Source organism: Musa acuminata, chromosome BXJ1-6, assembly GCF_036884655.1.
Source record: "Musa acuminata AAA Group cultivar baxijiao chromosome BXJ1-6, Cavendish_Baxijiao_AAA, whole genome shotgun sequence".
NCBI classification, from domain to species: Eukaryota; Viridiplantae; Streptophyta; class Magnoliopsida; order Zingiberales; family Musaceae; genus Musa; species Musa acuminata.
Window position 1 is genome coordinate 40,595,307 of NC_088332.1, and position 26,779 is coordinate 40,622,085.

Here is a 26,779-nt window from a genome sequence, read left to right on the forward strand (position 1 = left end):
AGGCGCGGGTTCCGAAGGCGGGCGGGAGAGCAGGATGCACGGACAAGTCCCGCGCACGTGTCGGCGTGTGGTTCGAGGAGGTGTGGGCCGAGATCTACCGTCTTCAGCACTAGATTCCAAGCTCATTCAGTGGACCGCTTCCGCCCGCCCGCAAACGCTGACACGACATTTTCCTTAATTTAAATATATATATATATATATATTTATTAATATAGAATATTTATCTCTTCACCTCCTCCATGTATTATTTATTATATATTGACAGAGGGAATGACGAGATCTGCTCCATCATGTGATGGAGAATGGGGTTGAAAGACTTTTCTGGAATCATGTTTATTTTATTTTCTTTATGAGTTGGATAAATATCCTTCATTTTTAATTATTTCCGTGTTTATCTTTGTAAAAATTTTAACTGTGATTGGATGGATGCTAATAACTATGACATGTATGAATGATTTAAATATCTGAATGCATAAATATAATATTGAAAAAATTAGTTCATTAGCTAATATAATTTAATGTATATATATATTATATGTATTGTATTGTTTGATGGATCAGATAATTAGTTCATTACCATTATCATCTAATAATGGATATAATATCTATGAATTTGAAGTGGAGAATAATTATCTAATTTTCTTATCCAAACTTATAATTTCTTTTAAATGGTACCAAATCTGCATCAACTTTGCCCATCAAATTTTACAAAGGGATGGATAGAAGTCTTGTTGCTTTCAATAAAAGGGAATTTAGTATTAAAATGAGAAAAAACAATACCATGAAATCTGATAATGACTTCTGTCATTGTCATGTAAAGTTTGGAATTCTCATTTGGACAAAACTCAACTATCATAACTGTAAGTTCTCCTCATAGATGCCTATAGATTGACCTCCCATCCTAACTCAATCTAGGCAAGTTGTGGTCCTATTTGACATACATGGATAAGGTCCTTAATTGAAATGGATACTTGAAATATATCAAAATATTACACCTAATTCCTCAATTTATTCAATCCTATATCAATAATATTGAAAAAGAATCCAATTTAACTTAAATTTTGATGCAACAGTTTCCCACCAGTCCCATCCAATCTCTCTAGTTCAGGTCATATTTTCCAAAAAATCATAAATTAGAAGCTAAAGAACTAACATAATCCTACAATCCAAGTTAAGACTTTATAATCTCTGATCACAAAGTACTTTCCTACCTAACCTTATCCTTGAGGTAGATGGAACTTGTGGGTTAGAATTAGAAGCACCAGGAAAAATCTAACCCAAGCAAAGTCATATTTGAGTTGAAGAACCCAAGCCACTGACCATCACATTTAATTTGAAGCTTGAAAATTCTAGGCTAAAATTTGTAGGTGATTCATGTGCCTCCCTTTAAGCTTTTAGGTTTTAGCATATATATATATATATATATATATATATATATATATATATATATATATATATATATATATATATATATATATATATATATATATATATATATATATATATATACGTATATATACGTATATATACATATATATATGTATATGTATGTATATATATATATGTATGTATGTATATACATGTATATATATGTATATGTATGTATATATATGTATATGTATGTATATATATGTATATATATGTATATGTATGTATATATATGTATATATATGTATATATATGTATATATATATGTATGTATGTATGCATGTATAATTTGAAACTTACAAATTTTAGACTTAATTAAAAAATTTAAAGTGTAATAATACACATGTATATATATATATATATGTATACATGTATGTATTATGTAGTATACATGTATGTATGCATATATGTATGTATGTATGCATGTATAATTTGAAACTTAATTAAAAAAATTTAAAGTGTAATAAAAAATTAAAAATCTTTAAAGTGCAATACAAAGTTGTCATTGGGGAGATGCTTTACGTTTGAAAAATGATATATGTAGCAAGATTTAAATAGGTTTGTTTTTCTTTTTTCTTCATATATAGTGATGATTTAAAATTACTTTCCTCTATAACACTTTTCTAATATGATGCTTATCCAACAAGTGACCAATTTAGTGAATGTATCTTGCACTAATCACAGTAGCCATCAAAGAAATTGCATTAATCTCAGTTACATATAGGTTTGGGCAGTCTTATGAGCTTAAAGGAGGACGATCACAAAGAGGCAATACGATGGAGGAAGAGGATGAGCAATGAATGTGCTATAACTATTTCAATTTTTGGTCACTTTATGAGCATAATGGAAGATAATGTGATGTGCATGCACATAACGATTCCAAGTAGTCATATAGAAATATATAATATACACATTTGTTGTATGGATGATGTCGAGTTCATATGTGATTCGACTGTATTTTGACCTGGCTCTTTAAGTCGAGAAATCGTTGACCCGCATCGGGTCCGAGATCGATACACTAGTCTAGACAGATGGGTTCGATCTGGAGTTACTTGATTCATTCGACTCTATTTTGACCTGGCCCTTCAAGTCGAGAAATCGTTGACCCGTATCGGGTTCGAGATCGATACACTAGTCTAAACAGATGGGTTCGATCTAGAGTTACTTGATTCATTCGAGTCTATTTTGACTTGGCTCTTCAAGTCGAGAAATCGTTGACCCGCTTCGGGTTCGAGATCGATTCACTAGTCTAGACAGATGAGTTCGATCTTGAGTTACTTGATTAATTCGACTCTATTTTGATCTGACCCTTCAAGTCGAGAAATCGTTGACCCGCTTCGGGTCTGAGATCGATACACTAGTCTAGACAGATGGGTTCGATCTAGAGTTACTTGATTCGACCCGACCGATTGCCACCAAACGCACCCAAATTGGCCCAAATGGGTGCGTGATTTTACGAAACCAACAACCGAAGACGGTTTCTTTCTCTCGTGGAATCTGCCAAATTGCTGTTACGATTATATATTAATATCTTTTGATCCCTTCTTCCCCTTTTATGTCTCACACACAATTGAATAACACGCACAGGCGAAGGCGACGGCGAAGGCGAGGGGAAACCGCATCGCTCCATGGCGACGGAGCTCTCCGATCGCTTCTCGGCGCCCGCGAGCCTCCCGATCTCATCCATTTCGAGGTGCCGCTTTCACCCAATGCTTCTCTGCTCCCCATCCGTCTCTCGCTCTCCATGTTCTCTTCGTGTCGATGTCCGTTTCGGTCGGTCGCGAGGTCCTTTATTTCGGGTTTCTTGTCGCTGTTAAATCTTTGCTGATTCGAATCGGTTTTCTAGGGGGTCGGTAACTGTCTGAATTCCTGTGGGGTTGGAAGCGTGGATCTTCTTCGCTTGCTGCTCGTTTTAGTCTTCCGTTACTTGCATCGATCTTCTCTGTTCGTTGCTTGCACGGCGTTAGGTTTTTTATGGTTCGATCTGGGGCTTGGATGGGCCTATTGAATGTCGATTCTGATTAAAGGTTTAATTTTGCTTGTTTTGATGTGGGAGTGCGTTGGGTTTTGCTTATGGATTCAGGTAATGGGGAGGAGAGAAGAAGGTAAAGAGCTGATAATGTCTGTTGACGGAGAGGATACAAGATGGATGTGTGGCAGTTCTGGTGTGGTGAACCTCCACCGAGTCAGTTCTATGGTAAGAGAGATTGGAGAACCGTGCCTGTATCACTCGCCCGCCAAGGTTGGTCCCCTGGAGCTTCTTGAGACACTTACTTCTCACAAACCGTCCTGTTTCACTTGCTGTTAAACCGTGAAGATGCTTTCAGTAAGTCGTCCATGCAATGGTAAATTTATATTACTCGAGCGCCTAGATGGGGTTTAGGTGGATGCTGAGGCCATTAAGGACGGACTTTTTTATTTTAAGCTGATTTTTAGTTCTCATAAGGTAGATCAGCATGATGGTACCTTGACAATCTACCAAGTGTCAATTGTTTTCATAACAAACTATAGGTAAAGTTAGTTGTTCGACACAGTGAACAATATGTACATTGGTTGTTGTGTCCTCTTTAATATGAACATATTTTTTAAACCATGATCCTCGTTGTTATATATAAAAAATTTACAATTTTTAGTTATGTTTTTTATTCTTTCTTCCACTTCTAATTATGAAAGTATCTTATATGAAATTTTCAAATAAAATGCATGTTCTGGGATATGAATTCTATCTTATATCTTCTATGCAAAAAGTTCAATGCAGGAGGATGGTCAAATGACATTATTAATGTTAGCCAGATTTGATGCTTTGTTCAGCAGTATTCATGATCAATTTTTTGCTGAATCTTTTCTGTAGATGGCTGAGTTGATTGTTTTAAGGGTCCTTTAGACTTCCTGAATCTTTATTCTGTTGAAAAGCAAACTTCTTATGTCAGTCTGATCATACCGGCAAATGTAGTTTTCTTGTATGGTCTTTTTGCACTATGAGATTCTATGTATCTTATGCTATATGTGTTATATGCTCTGAGCTCTGAGACACCAACAATATCTTTTCACCATGGTAAATTACATCCACCACATCGCCTCATATTCTTTGATTTTTAATCTTAAATAAAATGTTGTTCTCCTCTTAGGAACCCACAAAATGAAGAAAAAATAACTTTGATTTGGCAAATTCATACATGATATCTACCAATTACATTGCAGTTGTGAGTTATAGCAGTTATCTCATTTCAGTATCCTAAAATTACATAAAAGAGCGATCCATTGCCCTAGAATTCTCCTCTCACTAACTTAAGTTCTTATAGGCACACCCCATAACTTTAACCATTGAAATGAATTTATTTTGGTTTTGTTATCTATTCTTTCTCTTAAGCTGACTCTGTAGTTTAGTTTTATGACTGTACAGTTTCAATACTCTAGGTGCTTTGTACTGTATAAATTTCTTGTCCACAATGTTAGTTCATTTATAGGTTGTGCACACCTTTTGTATATTTTTTTTCTACATTCAATCTCTTTAATTTTCTACACGGTTTTCATACCATGAAGAGCATGATCTCAGCATATTATTAGCTATAGTGTATATTATTTTGGACCAGGTTAATTTTATTACCAACGCTTTTTAAAAGTTAGCTTAGAGGAAGTTTTTCATATAAGATGGTGGAAAGATATTTTGAATATTACCAATATCTGGACAAATATGGTGGGAAAAACTGTAACGAGTGATGATTGAAGAGCTTTTTATTTACAAATATTTCACTTTGTAATTTGACACAAGGCTCCTAGAGAGCAACAAGCTGCGAAAGAGAACCAAGCTGTCTTCACACGGTGGTTGACAATATCTGCACCGTCTTGCAGCTGCTGATGAATAGCACAGCATTTCAGATAACTTACTAATTGATCGATAAACTCTTGAAGACCTTAATACCAAAGCAACTATTCGTTTTGTTATCCTGTGATAAACTGGTGGCTCGTTCCTTGTTGGTTACCCCATTTTTCATCCATGGTGCAGGATTCGTTTCAGAATAGTTAAAGTTAAGCCTTTTGTTGTCTCAAATGATTTTGATATTGGACCTTATATTTTGACATGATTGTCACTTTGCACTTTGAAGTGAGACATTTATGTTGGCACATTCAGTATCCATTTACGCTGGAAGATGAAAATTTATGTTAGTGTTTATGATATGGTTTTTCTGATCAGCATTGACTTGAGCTTGACAAGGTATTAAAAATCATGTGGCAGATCTGTACCATCCATTATTTTGAAATTAATTTAATTTATGTTTTTGAGTTTTGAGTCTTGACAGCGACAAACTATCTCTTCAGTCGAACTCCTCTCTCTCTCTCTGTCTGTCTCTCCCTCCCTCCCGATTCCACCCCTCTGTCTCTCCTCCTCTATTCCCTCTGCCTCCTGCTGCCCATTGCCTCATTGTCTCCGAGACTTCTTTTCTTCCTCTAACTCCTCCTCCGCTTCCATCCTTCTCGGTGCCAACCGGTTTGCTGACGTACAGCGTGTTAATTTGCTGATACATACCAGACCCATACCAGGCCAGTTTGGGTTTGCTATCGAGATTTAAAACCATGAGCTGGACCATCCTTGGTAAGAACCTGGTACTTGGTTTTCACAAGCTCATCCATTTCTTTCTAGGATCTTAACTTAAGAGTAACTTTTCTCTTACCCTAGGTTCTTGCTGGTGCAATATTTGACTTGTTCAATGTGAAGACTTCTAGTTGCTGTTGTTGTATTATATTATCTGTTATATTACTTTATAAACCAAGCAACTTTTTTCGTACTTCATTTTTGCAGCTCATAGTCATTAAATAATTTATATTTCTTATGATTATGTAGATTTCTAGTTATCCTATCTTGTGCTATGATATACTTGGAAGGTCATGTTTAATGAATAATGTACTTATGATTCATCGAATGCAGTCACATGTATCTGCTTATAATTCATTAAATACAGTTGTATGTGTGTTACTAATGCAGTCTTGCATACAGTTTTTTTTTAATTTCTTATCTAGTTTTCTATGATTTAGCGAAACAAGATGCTCAAACCAGAAAAGTGGCAAACAAATTTTGACACTGATGGGAAGGTTGTAGGCTTTCAAAAAGCACTTAAATTGATTGTCTTAGGGGTAAGTTCTGGGGCACTTCTCATGCTCTTTCCAAGCTTTTATGTTATTCAATTTGTGCTAATCTTCAGTGTTCTGTAATTCTTCCATATCTTGTAACTGTCGGCTCCAGATTCTTCACATTTGTTGGTATCATGGTTACAGCTCCTATCTACATTAAAGGGCTTATAATATGCAATCTCTTAGAATATGATGTATACTTCTAAATTTAAGAGCTCTTATCTTTGTTAAAGAGTGGACATGATACTTCTTTATAATTGTTTGTTCACTCACCTATGTACATTTCATGTCTATTGCTGATAAATCATAGTGATCTATCCCTTGAATTTCTACTGTTCTGTGCCTTTATTTATTTCTTATAATTTACCTTCCTTTTGTAAAAACAGGGTGTCGATCCATCAATAAGGGCAGAAGTCTGGGAATTTCTCCTTGGTTGTTATGCTTTGAGCAGTACTGCTGAATATCGGAGGCAATTAAGGATGGCCCGAAGGTATCATTTTTATCATTTTTATAGACATTTGCTGATAACTACATGTTGAAACTTAACCTTGATATTCCAGTCAGACGCATAATTGGTCTTCCTTTTTCTATACGGGTAGGGATTTCTGCTATAATCTTGTGGTGGCTATGATTCCCATCTGTATTAATTACTAGTAGTGCTTGTTTGTTTTTTATTACTGCTGTTGGAAGTTGTTTTATGGTTTATCTGTCTTTAGCCTTTTTTTGGTTCCACTTTCTGAGTAGATATCAACTTTACTTTTTAATCATTAAGCTTTAAGTTGGATGACAAAATATCTGTAGCATTTTCATTGAATTAATTTTGGTGTATTTCTTATTATTGTAGAATGCTTTATTTAGTCAACTAGCATCCCCAGCTTCTCCTAGGGTGGGAATCATGCATGGTGGTGTTTTACATGTAATGCAGGGAACGTTATGCGGATCTAATCAAGCAATGCCAAATGATGCACTCAAGCATTGGTACGGGTAACCTAGCTTACATTGTTGGGTCCAAAGTTATGGATGTAAGGACTTTATCCAAGGACAATCGTGATGGGAAATCAGTGACTACAAGTGGGTATGCTTCTAATGATACTACCATCAAGCTGGACTCATTCAATGATATGGATAATGACTATATGGACACACTGTATTCATACCGAAAGAAAAGCTCTGGTAATTCAACTGAGCTAGTCAGTACCAGAATGAGCACAGACAGTGCTGCTTGTAATTATTGCTCAAGGAAATCTGAGAGTGAAATCAATGAACCTCAGTATGACAGCGAGAGTTTTTATGATTTTCCTCCTCTTCCTGTAACTAATTTATTCGAGAAAGATGGTGGTGATGAGAGTGAAAGTAAGAAGCATAAGAAGCATGGTGATAAAACTTTTGTTTTTGAAGGTACAACAAGATTGGGGGATCAACACATGTATAGCTTCCAAATCAACAACAACGAGGATCTGATTATGGAATCAGATTTTCCATCTGCAAGCAACAATGAGAGTAACCGCTTTAATTCAGATGGTCAGAAGTGTATTGAAGGGACAGACGAAATGGTGTTTGAAGAGGATGTTGTCAATGGGTTGAGGATATTGGATGTTCCACAGGCAGGTGCAATGGGTGAGACACCAACAAATGCACTGGTCACCAATGAAGATAGAGTTTCTGAGTGGCTATGGACACTTCATCGAATTGGTAACTAGCATTCCTGTCAATGAAATTGAAGGAAATTCTTTCATTATTATCTTGTCCAACATGATTTTCTCTCAGCTGATAATCATTGGTTTTGTAGTTGTTGATGTTGTGAGGACAGATAGTCATCTTGAATTTTATGGAGACTCGAAAAATATGGCCAGAATGTCAGATATTTTGGCTGTCTATGCATGGGTTGATCCAGCCACTGGATACTGTCAAGGTTGTACCTAGATCATTGCCTCTTTATTTTCTTGTTTGGCACCTGTACTCGAATTTGGTGCAAATTTGACTGTTTAAACTTGTTATACATCCTAACCATTAAATGATTCTTGTTTGATTGATATTAGGAATGAGTGATTTGCTTTCGCCCTTTGTCGTACTTTATGAGGATAATGCAGATGCCTTTTGGTGCTTTGAGATGCTTCTCCGAAGAATGGTAATCGCATATTTGTCTGATCCACCATATCTTAATTTATGACTTTGCGATCTTTTGGGAGTAATATCTATTACATGTTCTTTCAGCGTGAAAATTTTCAGATGGAAGGGCCGACTGGAGTCATGAAGCAATTGCAAACATTATGGAAGATATTGGAACTAATAGATGGTGAAATGTTTGGGCATCTTACAGCCATAGGTGCTGAAAGTCTTCATTTTGCCTTCCGAATGTTGCTGGTTCTTTTTCGCCGGGAACTATCTTTTGATGAGGCCCTTCGTATGTGGGAGGTTTGTACCTTGAAGATATTAATTCCAGAAAGTTGACTAATTCTATATGTTGATTTGGTTTTCTTGGATATTGTAATTTAATATATATTCATCCATAGATAGTGGTACTAGAATTTTACCTATTACTTTTGATCTGGCAATGATACTTCGGAGGTAGTAAAGAATACGATAATAGTTTATGAATTCATTCATGGTATGGTAGTATTACAATCACAACGACAACAATAACAAGAAACAGTAATGCCCGAACCATTTGGGGTTGACTTTCTGTCTTTGAGCATATGATACTGTAGAATGCAAATGAAAATATCACATTTAATCTTTTTAAAGAGACTTTTAAAACATAATCAAGGTGTGGACATGATTGAATATGCTTTCTGCTTATTAGAGTTTTAGGCTTGACACCAAGATTGAAAATTTTCATACATGTATGGCTGGATTTTGCTCCTTTGTAGGAGCTTTTTCTTTTGGAGATGCTTGATTTAGTTTTTGTCTGAGAGGCCTTCAATTATTTTGTTGGATCTGCTTGATTCACTATTGATAAGCATTTAACTCAACGTACTTTACATACCTCATCATTTCCTAGTTTTTGAAGTTTTCTATTTGAAGGGACTTGTCTTCGAGTTGGATTTAAATAATGAAAAACAAATAGGTTAACATGTTAGATAAAAATTAAATTAAATTAGGTAAACACAGAGCCCTCAGAACTCTCTTTTAAAAGATGACATGATCTTAGTGATTCAAACATTAAGAACCACCACATAAAATATGAACAAAAGTGCTGGTTCTGCACAGTTCATGCCAGTCAACAGGTATGGTGCTCACATAGCATCAGTACATTATTATGTATCATGCCAAGTGTGTGTAACTGCTACTTTGGCTTGTCACTAAGCCACGTGACCGACAAAAACCCTTTGTTGATTTGCACTGCAGTGAGTACATATCATACAAAGATTTTATTGGCATACTTGTGCATGAAATTCAAAACCTTGATAAAAGCATGCACAAGAACTATTTCAGAGTTAACTACATGGATAATTTCCTTGAATTTATCTTTAAGATTGAATGTCTGGAGATAATCTAAAAGCTATAAAATCATGTTTACTACTCTTGATCAAGTTGTATGTGATTTTTCAGTGCCTCTCATAAAAAGGTCCGACATGAGCGACTCATTTTGTTTTCAAGGATCTCTTAAGGTCTTCTCTTAAGGTCTTCCACGGTTGTATGCCTGAATCAACTTTAATAGTTTCTGCACATATTATCCATAATTCCATCTCCAGCATATTATGAGTAGAATAATTTCCTATTCTCTCTGAGATACTAGTTTTATTAACTTCAAGATATATCGTTTCCTAACTACCCAAAATCTTGGAGTAAAGTGTGTTGGTTCACTCTGGTACAGTCCTTTCAGTTGTTTCAATGGTTGCAAAAATTGTTATAAGAATATCATCACTTCAACCGTTCCTCTCTTATTCTAAATCCCAAGAAATTTATACCATGCATGTCAGTTCTACCCAGAATGAGAAATCAGAACCTTTATAGAAAATTAAACCTATGACAAATATTAATTGAAAATTTGGGAATGGAGGAGTATCAACTAAAAGAACACTATTATTGAGATTTTCCCAATTGAAGTTTAGTTAATTCATTTTAAACCTAGATTAAATCTAGATACTTTTCAACGGAAACATATAAATGAGTTCTTGATTACATTAAGGAGCTGTAGTTTGAGATTTATTATATGGAAAATAGTATCAACATGACTACTGGTAACTGTGTTAAACTGAACCAAATTATGGCAGAATGGTCCAACCACTCAATCTGTTGTTTAGAGCAGTATCTGACAATGGCTTTTGATCTTTTTCCAGATTCATGCGATCTTGAATCTTGTAACTTTGGTCTTTAGATGGTAAGGGTAAACCCCATTTCTTAGGAGTCTGAGAGTTATATAGGCATGCTACTGTTAGCTGTAACTACTGAGGTCTCACATGCATATACTCGGAGATCTGTTTACTTGATGTCCTTATTATAAATGATATTAGGTGTTAATCATCCATCGAGTTCTGCAGGGAAAAAAATAATTTTGAAGGTGTTGTGGTTTGCTTTAGGAGCCAGTCGTGACCAACCAGGAATTCAGTATATCATCAATTTGAATGCAATAGACGACTGGTCTTAAAGAAAAGCTCTTTAATATAAACTAATGTTATTGCTGCTGTGACTATGAAACCCAATGAGTAGAGAACGTCAAGGTCATGGTCCTTTGCAATTTAAAGGTATTAAGCTTAAATGAGCCCATGAATAATATTTCCTTACAGATTCGTGATCAAGTTTATTTTTCAGGGTTGCTCTTTGGGCATGAATTGCTAATTTGGAATGCCTTTAATATTTTATATATGGCATTTTAACGCTTTATCTGTTCTACACTTTAATTATTGATTCCCCCCCAGATGATGTGGGCTGCTGATTTTGATGAAGATCTATCTCAGCAATTAAACTCAAATTGCCTCAAACCATTATCCTTGCAACTTAGAAAAAGTTCAAGTGGAGAAATAAGATTGGATCAGACAGAAAGCAGCAAAAGAAAACTTAAAAAGACAAGATTACATTGCAGAAATGGTGATTTTTTTGCACAATATAGCAATGGGGCTAGATCCATTTCAATCCGTCCATTTTGTGGTCTGTCAACCGCTAATTGCTGGGCAGAGAATGATCAGCTGCAGGCTTGCAGTATGTCTGTATCAACAAGGAACAGTGATGATGAATTGCCTGTCTTCTGTGTAGCAGCTATTCTTATCATCAACCGCCAAAAGATTATGAGAGAAACTCACTCGATCGATGATGTGATTAAGGTAGATTTTCATTTTATTTCTCTATTTTTAATATAAGCGGGCCTTATTTCATTCTCTTTCATAAGTCATAACTTCCCTATGAAGAAAACTTTCGTATGGGATTATTTGTTTAATCTCTATTTTGTTATCTAATCATAATATTTTCTTGTTTTTTTGACCCTGATGAATTGATTCAGGATCTGACAAAGTTTCACTTTGAACTAGGTGAATTCTTAATTAAAAAGTTTGTCCTTCTTTTAGGACATTTTTATTGTATTTCCTTCTGAGGTTATTTCAAGTTTATAAATTTCTTTCATTTTCAGTATTGTACACCTTTAATTGTGCTATGCAGCTCAACTATATTTTAATTTACTATATTTGATGTTAAGCTGATGTGTGTTCTTGAAATCTGAGAGCCTTGAATATCTGTTTTTCTTACAAATGCTATATAATGCTATATTCTAATATTCATTTTTTTTTTTCTATTACAGATGTTTAATGACAACATGTTGAAAATCAATGTAAAAAGATGCATACGCATGGCCATCAAACTAAGGAAGAAGTATTTTTACAAGGTGAAGGATTTAGCTTATTGATTATAGAAATTGTTTCCACTCTTTCATCATTGCACTGCTAACTTGTTTTTGCATTTGCTTCATTTGATCCTCGGAGTATTTGATATCTTTAGTAATGAGAACTTTTGAAATTTTATTTTTTAACATCATATAAGGGTATAATGTTCTTGTGTTGGACACAGTTGATAAAGCAAACAAGCTTGGGATGTTCAGAGCAATGAGTAGGAAAACATTTCTGGTGCTGTTTATACACCTTGGAAAGGTTGCCCAAGTAGCTGCTGAGGATTTTTTTGGTTTCAATGTGACATTTCGTAGCTCCCAGTGTGGAACCTGTGTTGGAGCCATCGCCCAACATTTCATGAAATCGAGTTTTAATGAGTTTGATGCGGCATGCCCTCAAGGTAAGTTATGTACATCTTTGGAGTTCAATTATCATTTTCACTTTCATTAACTTCGTTCTAAGCAGGCTTGCATTCTCTGGGTTATTCACTCACAAACATGTACAATTTCCAGCAAATCTGTACAGATTCTTCTGATTTGACCAAATACTTGAAAGCTTTAAAAGTGGAAGCAGCGATCCTTTTAGCTAGAAGTGGAGCCTGAAAGCATCACGTGTTTGCTGCTGTATTGATGATATACCACCGGATTACTGATGAGCAGCAGATAGCAATCACCTTTTCTTTTTCCCCTTATTTATCTGTCACTACCTCAGTGCCAAGCGGAAGAAGAACAAATTTTTACTTGCTACAATGATCTCGTTAAAGAAATTTAACCTTTTTACGGATCAGTTGAGTTTCTCTGCCCTGTTAATCAAGCTTTTCATGCAATTGCCAGTGGCTAAATTCAGAACATCTTTTTAGGACCTACCCATATATATATATATATATATATATATTTATATATATATATATTTATATATATATATTTATATACATACATATACATATACATATATATATACATATTAATATTAAGACAGGACATGGAAGTTTAGTTGCCCTTGATGTGTTTTCAAACCCCCCCCCCCCCCCCCCCCCCCCTCCTTTTAACAGAGGGTAGACGTTTAAAAAGAGATTTGATTTCAGGATGATGATCTAATAAAGTCTTTACCAGTTAAGTTGCCTTTACTATTGAAGAACTCATATTTATTTATTTTTATCAGATTCATTAGATTTGCACACGTTTTACACGCCATTAAGTGCACATGATAGTTTATAAGATGACAATAGGCAAACAGGAAAACTTAATGACGCTTTCGTGTTATCCCTCTCTGAACGCTACTCCTTCGGCCACCTAGCGATTGAACGTAGCACTGGGGCACCACCACACCTACCTACGGGTCCCAAACTTCTCCACTAACAATGCAGGTCGATCTGTGGGTACGGTTGAGGCAAGTCAACGAAGTTTCTCATAAAGACATGACGCTCATCCGGGGCGTCGAAAAGAAACTAGCACTTACTAAGACGCACCGCTCGATCTACCTTTCATGTGATTGGCGAAAGATGGGACCTACGGGTTGGTGATACGGATAAACTGCAACGGTGACAACCGGGAGCAGAAGCAATAGTGTGCAGAAAGAAAGAAATCTCATGCAGAGGACTACTGCTTACCTTCATCAGCATTGACGGCCACCAAAGATTATAAGCTACGGACAGAAGAGTCTAAATCTAACCTTAAAATGCCTCTTCGTCTCCACTTAAGACCTGCCCAACGAGAGCGAACCTAAGAGCCGGAGGTCCCTCCAAAGACCGATTTTTATCTGTCCTCCTCCTCCTCCTCCTTTGTCTCTCCCTTACCAAATTGTTTCCACTCTTTTCTCGATCCTTCTTCCTTGGCCTCGTCGGAATTCGAGGTACAGCTCGTAGCCTCCTCCTCCCTTTGTAAGGCGGTAAGAATGTCCGAATTGGTCGGAGCGACCGGTGGTTTCTGAGAATTGGGGGTTGTGAGGTCTTCCTGTTGATGGGAGCCAGCGCCAACCCGTCGGGGAACACGGATGGGGCCAACGGCGGCCCGTTACGCGCAGGCGGCGGTGATGCGGGTGGAGGTGGCTCTTCGGTTCCTGGGAACCCTAGCAATGGCACCACGCCTGGGCCGGCGCAGGCGCTGAAGCATAACCCCGGGCTGTCAATTGAGTGGTCCGCGGAGGAGCAGACCATCTTGGAAGAAGGGCTTAGCAAGTTAGTACCTTGAGCTTTCCTCCCTCATGCTGTGGTAGAACTTTAATTTCTTTTGGTACCAAGGATAATTTGGCTCTTGAATGCTAAGATTTGGCTCTTTGGAACTTCGCGGGAAAATTTGTTATTTTGGTCAAATTATCTGGTCTATTAAATGCACAAATGACTTGTTGAGTTTGTTTGAATGGGAGATTCCTGTAATATCTATGCTTTGGGAAGTATGATGAGATATTAATGCTTTACAGATATTTTAATTTTTTAGTATCTTTTTCCTCTTTTAGATTAAAGTCCATAAAATGTTATATTTATTGACTCATGTACTTATCAGTGCTTGAATCAAGTTATGGATTTGTGTCATCTTATTTCGTGAAAGATGGGGTAAAAAGTTGTTTTATGGGTAGCAACGAGTAGGAACACGCCAATTCACTCAACATCTCTATCCGCCCAAAGACTAGTAGAGTGTAACAAGACCTGCATTTTCTGGAACAGATTTTCCTTTTCTTTTCCCCTTTGGGTAGTATCTGATTTGGTAAGGTGTGAACTTCTTATGAATAGAGTTCTAATGAGGCATGCCAACATGTATGACTTGGGGAATTAGTGTGATGCTGAAGAGGAAGCAACCATGTCAATGACATAGCATGTGCTTTGTCTGAGGTACCAAAGTAAGGACTATAAGGTGTCTTAGTCGTTCTAATGAAAAGGATAAGAAATCCACTGTATGGGCAAAATATTGAGTGATACACCTAGTAAAATTAGGTGTTGATATTTAATGAACTGATTTGTCGGTAGTGCCTATGGTCACAATAATTTCTAGAGATAATCTAGCTATAAGGATATATGTAGTATGAAGTATGAACCATATATAGGATGAGAAGAAGGTTCTAATTTTTCTTATAATCCAGTAAGTAAGAAAATGCAGGATTCTTTCACTCATGCAAAGTCATCTCAAGATCATATTTAATTTTCTTGCATCTTCCTTTTTACTGCTTCATATTTAATTTTCTTGGTACAGGGTTGGTACCACCCAGTACAGGGTGGTACAGGACCATTGCTGAATAATTTTTTTTTGTTTTTTCAGCCTTTTTATTTTTTTTGAAACTCTGCATACCAGCACTTTATGTGCTAATAAGCCCTGACCAGTATAATACCGGTACACAAAATTATGAACCTTGTTAAGAATTACAGAAAATTTAACTATATTTATGCTGTACATGGCAACTATTCCTAGTCCAAGCTCAAGTCTTGTGCTTACATAATAGGCCAAATCTGACCTACCTTTCATCATATGTTGCAAATTCTGAACTTACTAAAATGTATTTTCCGGTTCAAAACATTTTTTCTTAAAAGTTCTATGTCATAAAAAAAATGACAAAGACAATGGTGTCGAAAGCAATTAGCAAAGCTAAGTTGGTTAATTGCATTATGGTGACAGTAAAACAAGCTACCTGATTGTGTTGTTGCAACTGGTGTAAGATACATCTTCGAACTTGGTTCTTTCTAATGTATGTATTAATTTTCAGCCAGACTTTCTTTTTTCTTTTCTATTTGAACTTAGGTTTGATAATTACATGGAATTGCAGATATGCATCTGAATCAATTATAGTGCGTTATGCAAAAGTTGCCATGGAACTAAGGGACAAGACTGTTCGTGATGTGGCCTTGCGGTGCAGATGGCTGTCTGTAAGTTTGACAACCTGTTACTTGTTAGTATGCCTCTTTATTTTACCAACTGTATAGGCCTTTGGATTTTCTTGCAACAGTAAACATGCCCTGCTAATGTAAATATTTTGTTTTAGGAATTTTCTACTGTTTATGCATGAAGTAATTTTCTAAAACTCAACCTTCCCCATCCTTTCCATTCTTATATGTGGTGATTCAATTAGAGAGCCATGTGGATCATGGCTTTGGCATGGAAAGGACTATTCTAGTCTCTTATGGCAAATTTATATTGCAGGAACAACTAGGTAGTGATTTTAGTTTGTCTAAACAACTGAGAGCTTAAAATCTATGGTTATCTTCTGTTACAACAGGGTTCACTTCTCCATTCATTGCTCGATGGTGCTATTAATGAAGAAGGACAAGAAAAATAGTTTAAACAAGATATTTATGTAATTTTCTTGCAAAAATTTTGGTGCCTCTTGCAGCTTGTGACTATTGGTGACATACCAGATAATTGCCATGTGTGTTTGTGCAGAACATATTTATGTGATGCGCCTGTCCTTCCACTTTCACACTATGTGCATAGTGAAAGGTAGGGTATCCAAGTCCATGGTAGGAGTTGTTTAGCATTCCCATTAACAACTTGTAAGCTATCAGTTGACAACTTGTGAAAACAAAAAACTACCCATTCTGCGGCAAAATCCTTCTAACATTGAACTGTATATTGTTGAAATTGACGTCTTAATGTCATAATTTTTTAATTACAGCAGTACTATTAAGTTCATTAGGACCCAGAACTAATTAATTTTTTAAAATAAATACCATCCAAACCAAGGATTTCAGCTTTATTGGTATATACTTTGTTTTTGCAGAACTATCAGCATACATTTGGGACAACAAAGAGCCCCATGCTGGTGTTATACTAGCAGTATACATCTAACATGAATCAAGCAGAGCAGCTTGTTCAGTCCTTGATCTGAATGTTTTGATTCCTTGATGATAATGAGAATAAAAGATCTAATTAACATTGACAAAACAGTTTTGATTAAAATATCTGGCCTTAATAATCTTTAAAATTCTGAAATGATTAATTTTCAGATTAATAAAGCTCATGATGCATTGATATGAAACTTTTTTTTATTATAGTTGACATTTGCTGTTGTTTCAATTGTCCTTGTATGTTTTATAAATAATAGATTATATGTTCTATGATATTTTCCTATGGTGATAAGACAAGACAAATCTCCATAAGAACTTTATTTGTTTGTCTATTCTATATGTTACCCAATTGTTTTTGGAAAATATCTTCATTTATGGTTATCAACTTTCCTTTTTGTAATTGAACATATTTCATTTCCTCCTCCAGAAAAAGGAGAACAGTAAGAGAAGGAAAGAAGACCACAACTTGACAAGGAAAAGCAAAGATAAGAAGGTATGTTATTGTCGGTATCGAAATTCTTGGTCTCTTTCTTTGGTTATGGGACTAAAAGTCTGAGTCATAAGCATTTTTTACTTCTAGATCCATATTTGCCTGAATAATTATTTCTTGTCATTGTGTTGCTTCCGTTAACTACCACAGCTGTGTTTGTAACAAAATAATCATTGTTTTATGGATATTCATGAAGAATTAATATTTTTTTTGTTCTATTTTCTTGAAGATGCATGTAATTTTTGCCTTGCGCAATCAATGGTTCATGGATTTCACCTTGGCTTTTCTTTGCTCAATTTTTCTGAAGATGAGACCCAAATAGCTATTTCAGATAGTGACTTATGAAGGGTTCCTAGCTGTATTCTCCATGATACTTGCCCACAGATTCTTCGTGGTTAGTTATAGAGCCATGCAAATAAATCTTACCCTTTTTCTGTATCAAATTGTTAAGGTGTCACAATGTGGTTTTGTGCTAGGGATGTGACCTAATCATTGGTCAACTTTGCAAATGACTTGATGAAAAAGGCTGGTGACATTGAGATGACTTCATTTCATGGTTTAGATACATACATTTGTGTCTTAATGCGCATAAGTAACAAACACTTGCTTTTCCTTCTCTCTTTACTTAAACATCCATTCCAGCTTTTGTCATTTTACCTGCATGATGCTCCCTCTCTTGTCACTTGTTTCTTTTTTGCATAGATTATGTTTGTTATGAAATATATAGATGACCAAAGAATCGGAGAAAAAAGCACCAGACACAAACTAAAAAACTTTTCGTGGTGTAAACCTATATCCATGGCAAAGACGGACGATTTACTATGTCAAAGATGTACACATAAGTTCATATTCATGCTCTACTGCTCTGTTTCTTAAGTTTCTATTTTCTTTAACATACTATCATACAAAGTTTTAAATCTTGATTTGGTAGCAGTTCAGTGATCTACCAGACTGGTGTGATACCAGTTTACCAAGTTGTATAGGGACCCATATCACCCAGTACTAGCTGAAATAACAAAAGATAATTATACTGACCAGTACCAGACACACAGTATCATACTGTTTCTTTGTTGCTTGTTGACTGCTATTTGGAAATTCTGCTACCGTATTCTGTAGGTAAAATATCTTCATTCTTGGAATGTTTACATGCCTTTATATGTGAAGTTGCTGAAGTTGATTATGTTATTTTCATATCATGTTGTGGTGATAACGATGTTTTATATGCATTTGAGTTCTTTTAAATCTTTTAAGTTATTTTTGTTTGGTGTGCCAGTCAATTTTCTTGTTTTTTCTTTGTTGGTTTTCCTTTTATTTTATTTTGGAAAAATGGTGATCGAACCATCTGATGTTCATCTGATCTTATTTTTAAGTTCAAGTTGATTTTAAAACTGATTCTGAGGGTCCATGTTTGAACCTTCAGAAAAAATGACATGATCATTCAGAACAACCCCTACCAACCCATTCCAACAAGCATAATGGCACACCACTTTTTCTTTACTCATTTTTTTTTTAGAAGGCACATTTCTGTGAATGATGCATTGCATGGTTTGAATGTTCAGTTCATTTGTTGACTTTGGAAGCAGCATAAGAGTTATACAATCTTGGATATCCTCTAGTTGGGCTGAAGTGTTAGTCTTAATTGGTTGGATCTACTAAAAGGTTATGGAATCCTGACCTGAACTGACAGGCAGTTAGTTTCGATTGATTCAGTTGATGATATTATGGAGGATGGTAATGATATAAAAGTGAAATAAAGGATGGGAGAGAAAGTGGGTAGTCACTTGGCTGTAAGACTCAGGTGCATCTGCATCAGGGATGGTGATGTGTCGTCACATGGCTAATAAGTTGATCATCTACCGATGGAAAATGTATGATGCTGTGGTATGTGGACATCATGTGGCAGGACCTTAGTGTATGAAATACTTTAAAGATGATAGAATAATAGGAAGTCAGGAAAAGAACATGCTAATGATGATTATCAGTGAAAAGGAGGGGAGAGCATAGGAAAAAGAAAAGGGAGAGGATGACAGGAGTGTGCTGAGGGCAAATACTAAGCTGAAGGAAAATCACAAAAGAATGTGTGAAGGTTTCATCGTCTTTACTCCCGATTTGTTTGAAGGTTAGCTTTGCTAGAGTATAATTTGATTGATGGAGAATTGTAATGGTTTTTGTTGGCTTCATTTAGGGCCACATTGAAGTGTCAAATGACTTTGATATACCTCTCTGGGTATGAATTTTATTTACTATAATATGGTATAGCTTGCAATTAAATAGATGTAATTGAGCGTATCAGTATATTTGTTGGAGCTTCTTAAAGTAGTGGCAGCAGGAACCTTAAGGGGTGTTCAACCGGTTCGGACCTACCTAACTGAACCGGTTCAAAACCGATTAATTTGGTTCGGTTAACCGGTCTGTAATTTCAGGCAAGATTCGACGTAATTTGGCGTATCACTCAATATGGGCGATATGTACCAGTCCCCTATTACGCCCCAATGTATTGTGTGTCGGTACGCTCGGTATAGCTTGGTATAACTTGGTACGTACTGTACCGACAACTAGTCGGTACATCAGTATGGACCTATAAAGCGATTCATGAATTCAAGTAATTAAAAAAATATTTTTTTTAAATTGTGTAATTTGGCCCACATCATTTGTGAAATTATGGTATTGAAATTGGGCCATTGGGCCGGTTTGATTAACCGGTTTGAACCGGTTAAGGGCTTAAGATAGTGAACTAGGTCGGGCTAATATTGTTTAAATTAAAATTGGTTCAGTTCGGTCCGAACCGAAGAATACCCCGAACCGAAATCACATCGGTTCGGTTTGAACACCTTTAGGAACCTTGTATTTTGGACTCACATTCTTATGAAAGAATGTGAAAGAATATATATGTATTTGTATATACAGCTGGCTTCTGAGTTAATGAATTGATTTATGTTGTCAAAGCTTGATTTAATGAAGTCATCTATCCTTGTCACAGGAGAAAGTTACAGATTCTGCAAAATCATCAGGCCACCTTGGGACACGACCTAATGTTCCTCCATATGCACTGCCCATGCTTCCTGTGGATGAAGATGATATTTCATATAAAGGTTTTAATATCTTCCTTTAGCCATTCTACTTGTATTCATTTGGATTTGCTCAGTTTATTGCTGTTGTATACAATTACTGCATCCGTTTAGTATTTCGATAGTGTACAGACTACAGAGTCAACATTCCTTGTTTTCAATCATTACTGCTAGAAGAATAAATGATTAACTACAACCACAAGCAGCAATGCTAGAAAATCAAACAAAGCAAAAAAAGTTCAGATTGCATACAATATACATAATTTTCCAGTAAGGATTTGATCACTCTAATGTTGATGTACTAAGAATGCTCTCTTGTCTTTTTGCAGCAATTGGTGGTCGAACAGGAGAGCTTCTTGAGAATAATGCAGAGACCTTCACTAAAATATCAGCAAATTTTGCTAACTTAAGGGTACCTGCATATGCATGTAGCACTTTTTAATTATTTGGAGTGAACATGAAGTGAACTTACTAGCACACTCTCTGGTGCACATAGCTTATCTTCTGATTGGAATTTATGATCAGAAGTTGCTGACTCATTGAGAAGTGTCTATCTCATAATGTTTGCATGGACACTTTCAGATTTTAGATCCTTTTTATGATGAATCAAAATAAAATGGCAGTTGGAAAATTGATCTCTTAATATTTTTTTCCTCTGCAGATTCAGGATAACATCAATCTATTTTGCCAAACACGGGACAGCATACTTGCAATTTTGAAAGAGTATGTTTCCAGTTTTTGAGTGATGCATGCTGCATCGTTTTCTCATTATCAAATTTTTGGCATACAATGGATACATGCTAGTTTATGTTGTAAAGATGTGCATCTTCTTTGCAGTAAAAATCTGATGCTATCATATACATAATATTAATTGTTATCTTTCTTGATCCAGCATCATACTTGTTAGATATATGCCATCATTTTTCGAAGTCAACTGGACTATTTACCTAGAAATTTTTACTAAAGCCAAGGAATAGTTGTACAACTGGCACTAAATGTTTTCTCTTTCATGTAGGAACCCTTTTTAGGATTCCTCGTATTAAGCATCACTTTGCATGCTTTTGTCGGATGCTATATTTATCAGTTTGAGAGGAACTAGACCACTTTCCCCTCATCCATACTAAAAGCATCATAGATTCATTACCAAGAATTGCAAGCTGAAGGATTAACCGTTTGACGCTGCAAATAATCCACAGTTGAGGGGAACTTAGCAGAGGATACATGGCAATCAAATTGTTTAACCTTTGTTATTTTGCAAGAGACTGGATGCGGGTTTTTAGGGGTGACATTATTTGAAATTACGGATAATGATAAGAATGGTGATGGTGACATGCCAAGCACATTCTCAATACATTGGTGGAAGTAGCTCAATAGGTAGTGCAGGAAACAAAGTCCCTGGGTTCCAACTTCAACATTACAGGACTCAGATTTAGATAAACAAGGTTGGAGGTTACATTGAAAGAGGGAGTACAAACACATGCACAGGAAGGACGTGATGGTTTATATGTATAAGTCATAAAATAGCAAAGGTTTTTCTCCTATAGATATTAAATAAGCAATTTCAAGTGCATGACCTTTTGCGATAATTAACCAATATTTGAAATTTTAATCCATAAAGTACAACTCACTACTAATCATAAATAATGTCAAATACATAAATAATTTTGTGAATATGGAAATTTGTCAGTAATAATCACCTGCCACTGAAACTGATCCTTTTCCAAGCACATTTCTCAGCAACTGAACTAATTATTTCTAGCAGGATTAAGCATTTCCAGTATCTACAAACTTGTATTAGTAACATAAGTTTTTAATTAGAAACATAGTTAAGGCTATACAGCTACAAGCATAAATAACTAAAAGTATAATTATTTTTGCTGATGTTCATGTGATCTATGGTCTGCTTGATGCATAGTGTCTTCGTTTAACGAGACTCACATTGGTTGTGGATCAGGATTTGGGTAGTGTATAAATTACAACTCATTTCATCTTGTCAAACTCCTTTTTAGTGACATATAACCCAAGGGTGTCTTCAACTAGTGATAATTATGGTACCAGAACGATAACTGTTTGTGGTGTGTGGATCATGTTGGGATCTCAGTGAACTTTTGGTTTGACAAAGGCATGCACTGATATGGTAGCAATGGCATAGCATGTCCCAGGGGCTTCCAGACCCCACATAACTTATGGGGTATTGATGCAATTTTTTGAGTGTGATATGTCTTCTGACAAAGACATCAGGTTTTTAAGTGGCGTGATTATAATATCCCAATATGATTAGCTCATGTTCTGATTAGTCTCACATTAGTTGTGGGTTAGGCTTTCATTACATGAGTTCAGTTCTCTTATGAATATTATTTTTTAGGGCATTGCCCATATGGTTTCGAGATTTAGTTATGACAAATATAGTATTAGAGCAACAATCAGGGACATATGTGCATCTAGAAAAATCTTTGGTTCAAGAAAGACATGCACTAACAGGGGCATGGTGAGCCCTTAGAGCTTTCAGAACCCACATTACCTATGGGGATCATGATAATTTGATTTGTGTGTAATATGTGTTTATCTTGATGAGTGCATCAGATACTAAGTCGGTAAATCATAATATCCTGGTTTGATCAGTGCCACATTGGTAGTAAACTAAGCTTTAATTGGGAGTACTTCCTTTTGGAGGCATAAAGTTCACATGGTTCTGTTTTTGGGTTGTGAAATGATGGCTGAACATTTTTCCTAAAGATATTAAGGTAAGATGGATCATTCTTGCTTTGCCTACATCCAATGTGGTTTGGTTTGAAAAAGAATGTGAGGATTTATAAGAAAACCTTAATCTGGGAAATTCTTTTGAGTGTGCACTTTTTACTTATAGAGTTCAGATGAGATCTCCTTCACAGGAACGACAATTTGTCATAGATAATGTTTTGTAGTATTTTCCCACTTGGAAGAGCTTTCTAGGTGAGGGTTGTGGTTTGTTTGTTTATTCTAAGCTAGCTTATCATATTTTAGTATATCTTGCAATGGTAATTGTGGAATTGATCTTGGGGTGCGTTTGCAGGTTGTTTTGAAGTTTCTTGATGTGGTAATGGGTGTTTTTTCCTTTTATATCTAGTGATGTTAATGATGTATCACCATATGTAGCCCCATGGCATAGACTACACAAATAAAGCTAGTGATATAATGATGTATTACCATATTTAACCTCATCACATATTTAGCGCCATAAGGCTAGTGGTATAAGTAAAATATAATGCCATAAACCTACAGCATGGGCTACACATTACAAATCTGTCTACCTCTGTTCGGGTGAGGTCATAGCATAGATGCTCTTAGAGACAATAGGAACTTGTGCATAGTTACATATGTTCCTAATCACGTAATATGAGATTATATAATTGCATGGCACGTGAAATTTTACAATTTGCAAAACAGAACTAAGCATATAACAATTGGCATAAACAATTGTAATACTTGAACATATGAAATAATTTTAATTTGGATAATAGGTTGAAAAGACATGAATTTTAAATTTCCCAGATAACAAGTCAAATGTATGCCTGATACATGTTTTTTGCAAATTTTATGTAGGACAGATTCTTAAATGCTTTGTCATATTTCTTCTGAAACTATTTAGGTCAAATAAACTTCTATCATATACTTTTTTTTAAGAAACCAGAGAACTGATCAGGCACTTGCCTGATCATTCTTGCAAATCACGTCACTATACCCTCAAGATGCTAAAGGCCAAATAAGCTGATCGATGAAGCTTCACTGTGAATTCTCTCTTGAAAATCAAACATGTGATATTGATTTCATGAAATAAAGCAATAAATCTTGACAATCACTAGAATATAGAACCAGAGAGACAGTTGAGAGAGGAGAGATGGGCTTTTGGCCCTCAAAAGCATTTTGTCTTCCTTTGTTTCTTCTCTGAGATCCCTTTGAGCTCTCTCCTGCATGTTTTCTGATGTGATTGATTATCACATTTTAATTTTATTGTTTAGATTCTCATAATTGCATAGGTTGTGACGTGGAGGTTGAGAATAGAGGGTTAAGGTGGAGGAAGAGAATTACATAATCTAGACTTTGGTAGTGTTTGGGAAATTTCAGTACCTGCAACAGAGCAGCTGTCTGTTATTCCCTATGTGGATTGACAAGTATCAAGATGGGGGCTTTCCTCGTGTTTGTCTGATAACAGAATCCTAGGAATACATTTTGGGCTATATGTTATGTTACATTCTCAAGAATGTTAGACTTTTAAGTGGGGAGAACATTCGACTTGGTTTGTCCCACAATGAAAGCATATGGTGGATTGTGTTAGTATATTGCTGATCCACGAAATGTTAGCTTAATTTTACGTTATATGTTGTCTTTGATATAATTTGAAAGATCACCTTGTATGTTTCCCTTATTTAGCATTTTTTTACAACTCAACTGCTGAATAAGTTGGTTAGAACCTAATTAGTAGCCTCCTTTTCTACTATTTCAGAGCCTATCTTAGGATCATGTAATGTCAGCACAAATAAGTTGTTGAGCAAAGTTCTGGCAATTTTATCTTGATAAGCCTGTCTGTTATCATAACCTTATTACTTGTCAACATAGCCGAGCCTGTACTTTTATGTATTTAACATGTGTCGTTAGCATCCAAGTATCAATGACAAATCTGCAAGTCCCAACTCTTTGGGCTTGGCATTATCCAATTACACTATACAAAATGTTTTGTTAACTAATCCTCAGACTATTGTCATCAAACCTCTTAAAAGAATTTGGTGGCTTCCTAAATTCTGTCTTTTGAAATATTTGATGAAACTAACTTCTCCTATTTGCAGCTTGAATGATATGCCTGAAATAATGAAGCAGATGCCACCACTTCCAGTAAAATTGAATGAAGAACTTGCCAACTCTATCCTGCCAAGGACAACCATGCCTATGCAGAATTGACAGGAAAAAAGACCAACTTGATCTGAATCTACGTACAGTAGTTATCTTATCTAGTTTTCCTGTTTGTTGTATATTATATGTCTTATGTTCTGATGATATCCGATGATAAGTACATAGTCGCTACAGACAACCTATGCACCATCAAGGATACTGTATCAGTTATATTAAAAACAGATGCTAGTCATTTTTGTAACAGATGTTGATTCGTCAGATTAATATAGAGTGCATATGTAGTCCTTACTCCATATTTGTGTTTGGTGTACAGTAATATAGATGACACAATCAGACCAGTGATCCTCATTGTTAAAGGGTGATGTTCTATTGTCATTAAGTTTGTCTCTTCCCTCGTGCTATTGTCATTTTAGACGAAGCCTAGTTTTCCTATCTTGTACACTATTTGTTGATCTTTTGTCGTTAATTCATATAATTACTTAAATTTTTATTTATAGTTTCTATTAAAATATTTTTAGGTTTTTTTAAATCTCTCCTCGTTTCACTTATATAATTTTATGTTAAATTCAGAATACTTCAGTTCAAAGCTCTTACAATAACTAAAAAAGGAGATATTCCCTAAAGACACTTATTTAGTTGCTTTATCAGATATCTAGTTCTCATGATCCACTAAGTAATGGTACATGCACCTCATGCTCTAATTAGAAGCCTTGAATGCAGCGACTGCGATGAGTGACAAAACATTAGTCATCTCGGTACCTTGAAACTCTTTAAATGGCACACAAAACGTTAGTCATCTCGGTACCTCGAAACCCCTTAGATGGCATAGGGTTGGATGGGGCTCTCGGGTATCAAGGAATGTGTTGCCCCGTGCTTCACTCATTGTTTGTTGCTCGTTGCTTGCTCGAAAAAAAAAAGCCTATTTTAGCTAGTTTTTGGGTCGTTTTTATGTGTTGTGATGATCGTGATGAGTGATGTGAAACGTCAACTATCTCAGCATCCTAGAACCACCTAAGTGGAATAAGGTTAGATGGGGCTCTCGAGTTTAAGGTGCTGCCTTGTGCTTCGCTCACTGTCCCTCGCTCGTCGCTCACTTGCGAGGCCAAAAATGACCTATTTTGACCAAATTGTTAGTCATTTTCACATGTTGCGACAATCGCGGTGAGCGACACAAAACATTAGCCAT

General features: G+C 35.8%; 2 protein-coding genes across 3 annotated transcripts; both read left to right on the top strand.

Moving 5' to 3' along the window:
• Nucleotides 1-2,968: 2,968 nt before the first annotated feature.
• Nucleotides 2,969-13,163, top strand: LOC103989344 (uncharacterized). Of its 2 annotated transcripts, XM_009408157.3 has the most exons (12): nt 2,969-3,121; nt 3,512-3,670; nt 6,463-6,561; nt 6,945-7,048; nt 7,484-8,250; nt 8,348-8,470; nt 8,598-8,686; nt 8,773-8,973; nt 11,421-11,822; nt 12,293-12,376; nt 12,559-12,777; nt 12,890-13,163. In XM_009408157.3, the coding sequence occupies exons 1-11, from the start codon at nt 2,984-2,986 to the stop codon at nt 12,595-12,597; spliced, it is 2,205 nt and encodes a 734-aa protein (XP_009406432.2). In that variant the 5' UTR covers nt 2,969-2,983; the 3' UTR covers nt 12,598-12,777; nt 12,890-13,163. The 2 variants fall into 2 exon arrangements, with proteins under 2 accessions (XP_009406432.2, XP_065044854.1); XM_065188782.1 differs by lacking the exons at nt 6,463-6,561; nt 12,890-13,163 and having other exon boundaries at nt 12,559-12,748.
• Nucleotides 13,164-14,047: 884 nt separating this feature from the next.
• Nucleotides 14,048-25,886, top strand: LOC135676989 (uncharacterized). Its single transcript, XM_065188783.1, has 7 exons — nt 14,048-14,553; nt 16,131-16,230; nt 17,576-17,641; nt 20,619-20,730; nt 21,036-21,118; nt 21,368-21,429; nt 25,530-25,886. Exons 1-7 carry the CDS (start codon nt 14,336-14,338, stop codon nt 25,639-25,641), a joined length of 753 nt encoding a protein of 250 aa, XP_065044855.1. The 5' UTR covers nt 14,048-14,335; the 3' UTR covers nt 25,642-25,886.
• The last annotated feature ends 893 nt before the right edge of the window (nt 25,887-26,779 follow it).

Excerpts from the sequence above, each read along its gene's own strand:
- LOC135676989 (XM_065188783.1), top strand. The coding sequence starts at position 14,336 with ATGGGAGCCAGCGCCAACCCGTCGGGGAACACGGATGGGGCCAACGGC. Across the intron at positions 14,554-16,130 it reads TTGGAAGAAGGGCTTAGCAA|ATATGCATCTGAATCAATTA; the intron begins GTTAGTACCTTG and ends ATGGAATTGCAG. Across the intron at positions 16,231-17,575 it reads TGCGGTGCAGATGGCTGTCT|AAAAAGGAGAACAGTAAGAG; the intron begins GTAAGTTTGACA and ends TTCCTCCTCCAG.
- LOC103989344 (XM_009408157.3), top strand. The coding sequence starts at position 2,984 with ATGTCTCACACACAATTGAATAACACGCACAGGCGAAGGCGACGGCGA. Across the intron at positions 7,049-7,483 it reads CAATTAAGGATGGCCCGAAG|GGAACGTTATGCGGATCTAA; the intron begins GTATCATTTTTA and ends CATGTAATGCAG. Across the intron at positions 8,251-8,347 it reads ATGGACACTTCATCGAATTG|TTGTTGATGTTGTGAGGACA; the intron begins GTAACTAGCATT and ends TTGGTTTTGTAG.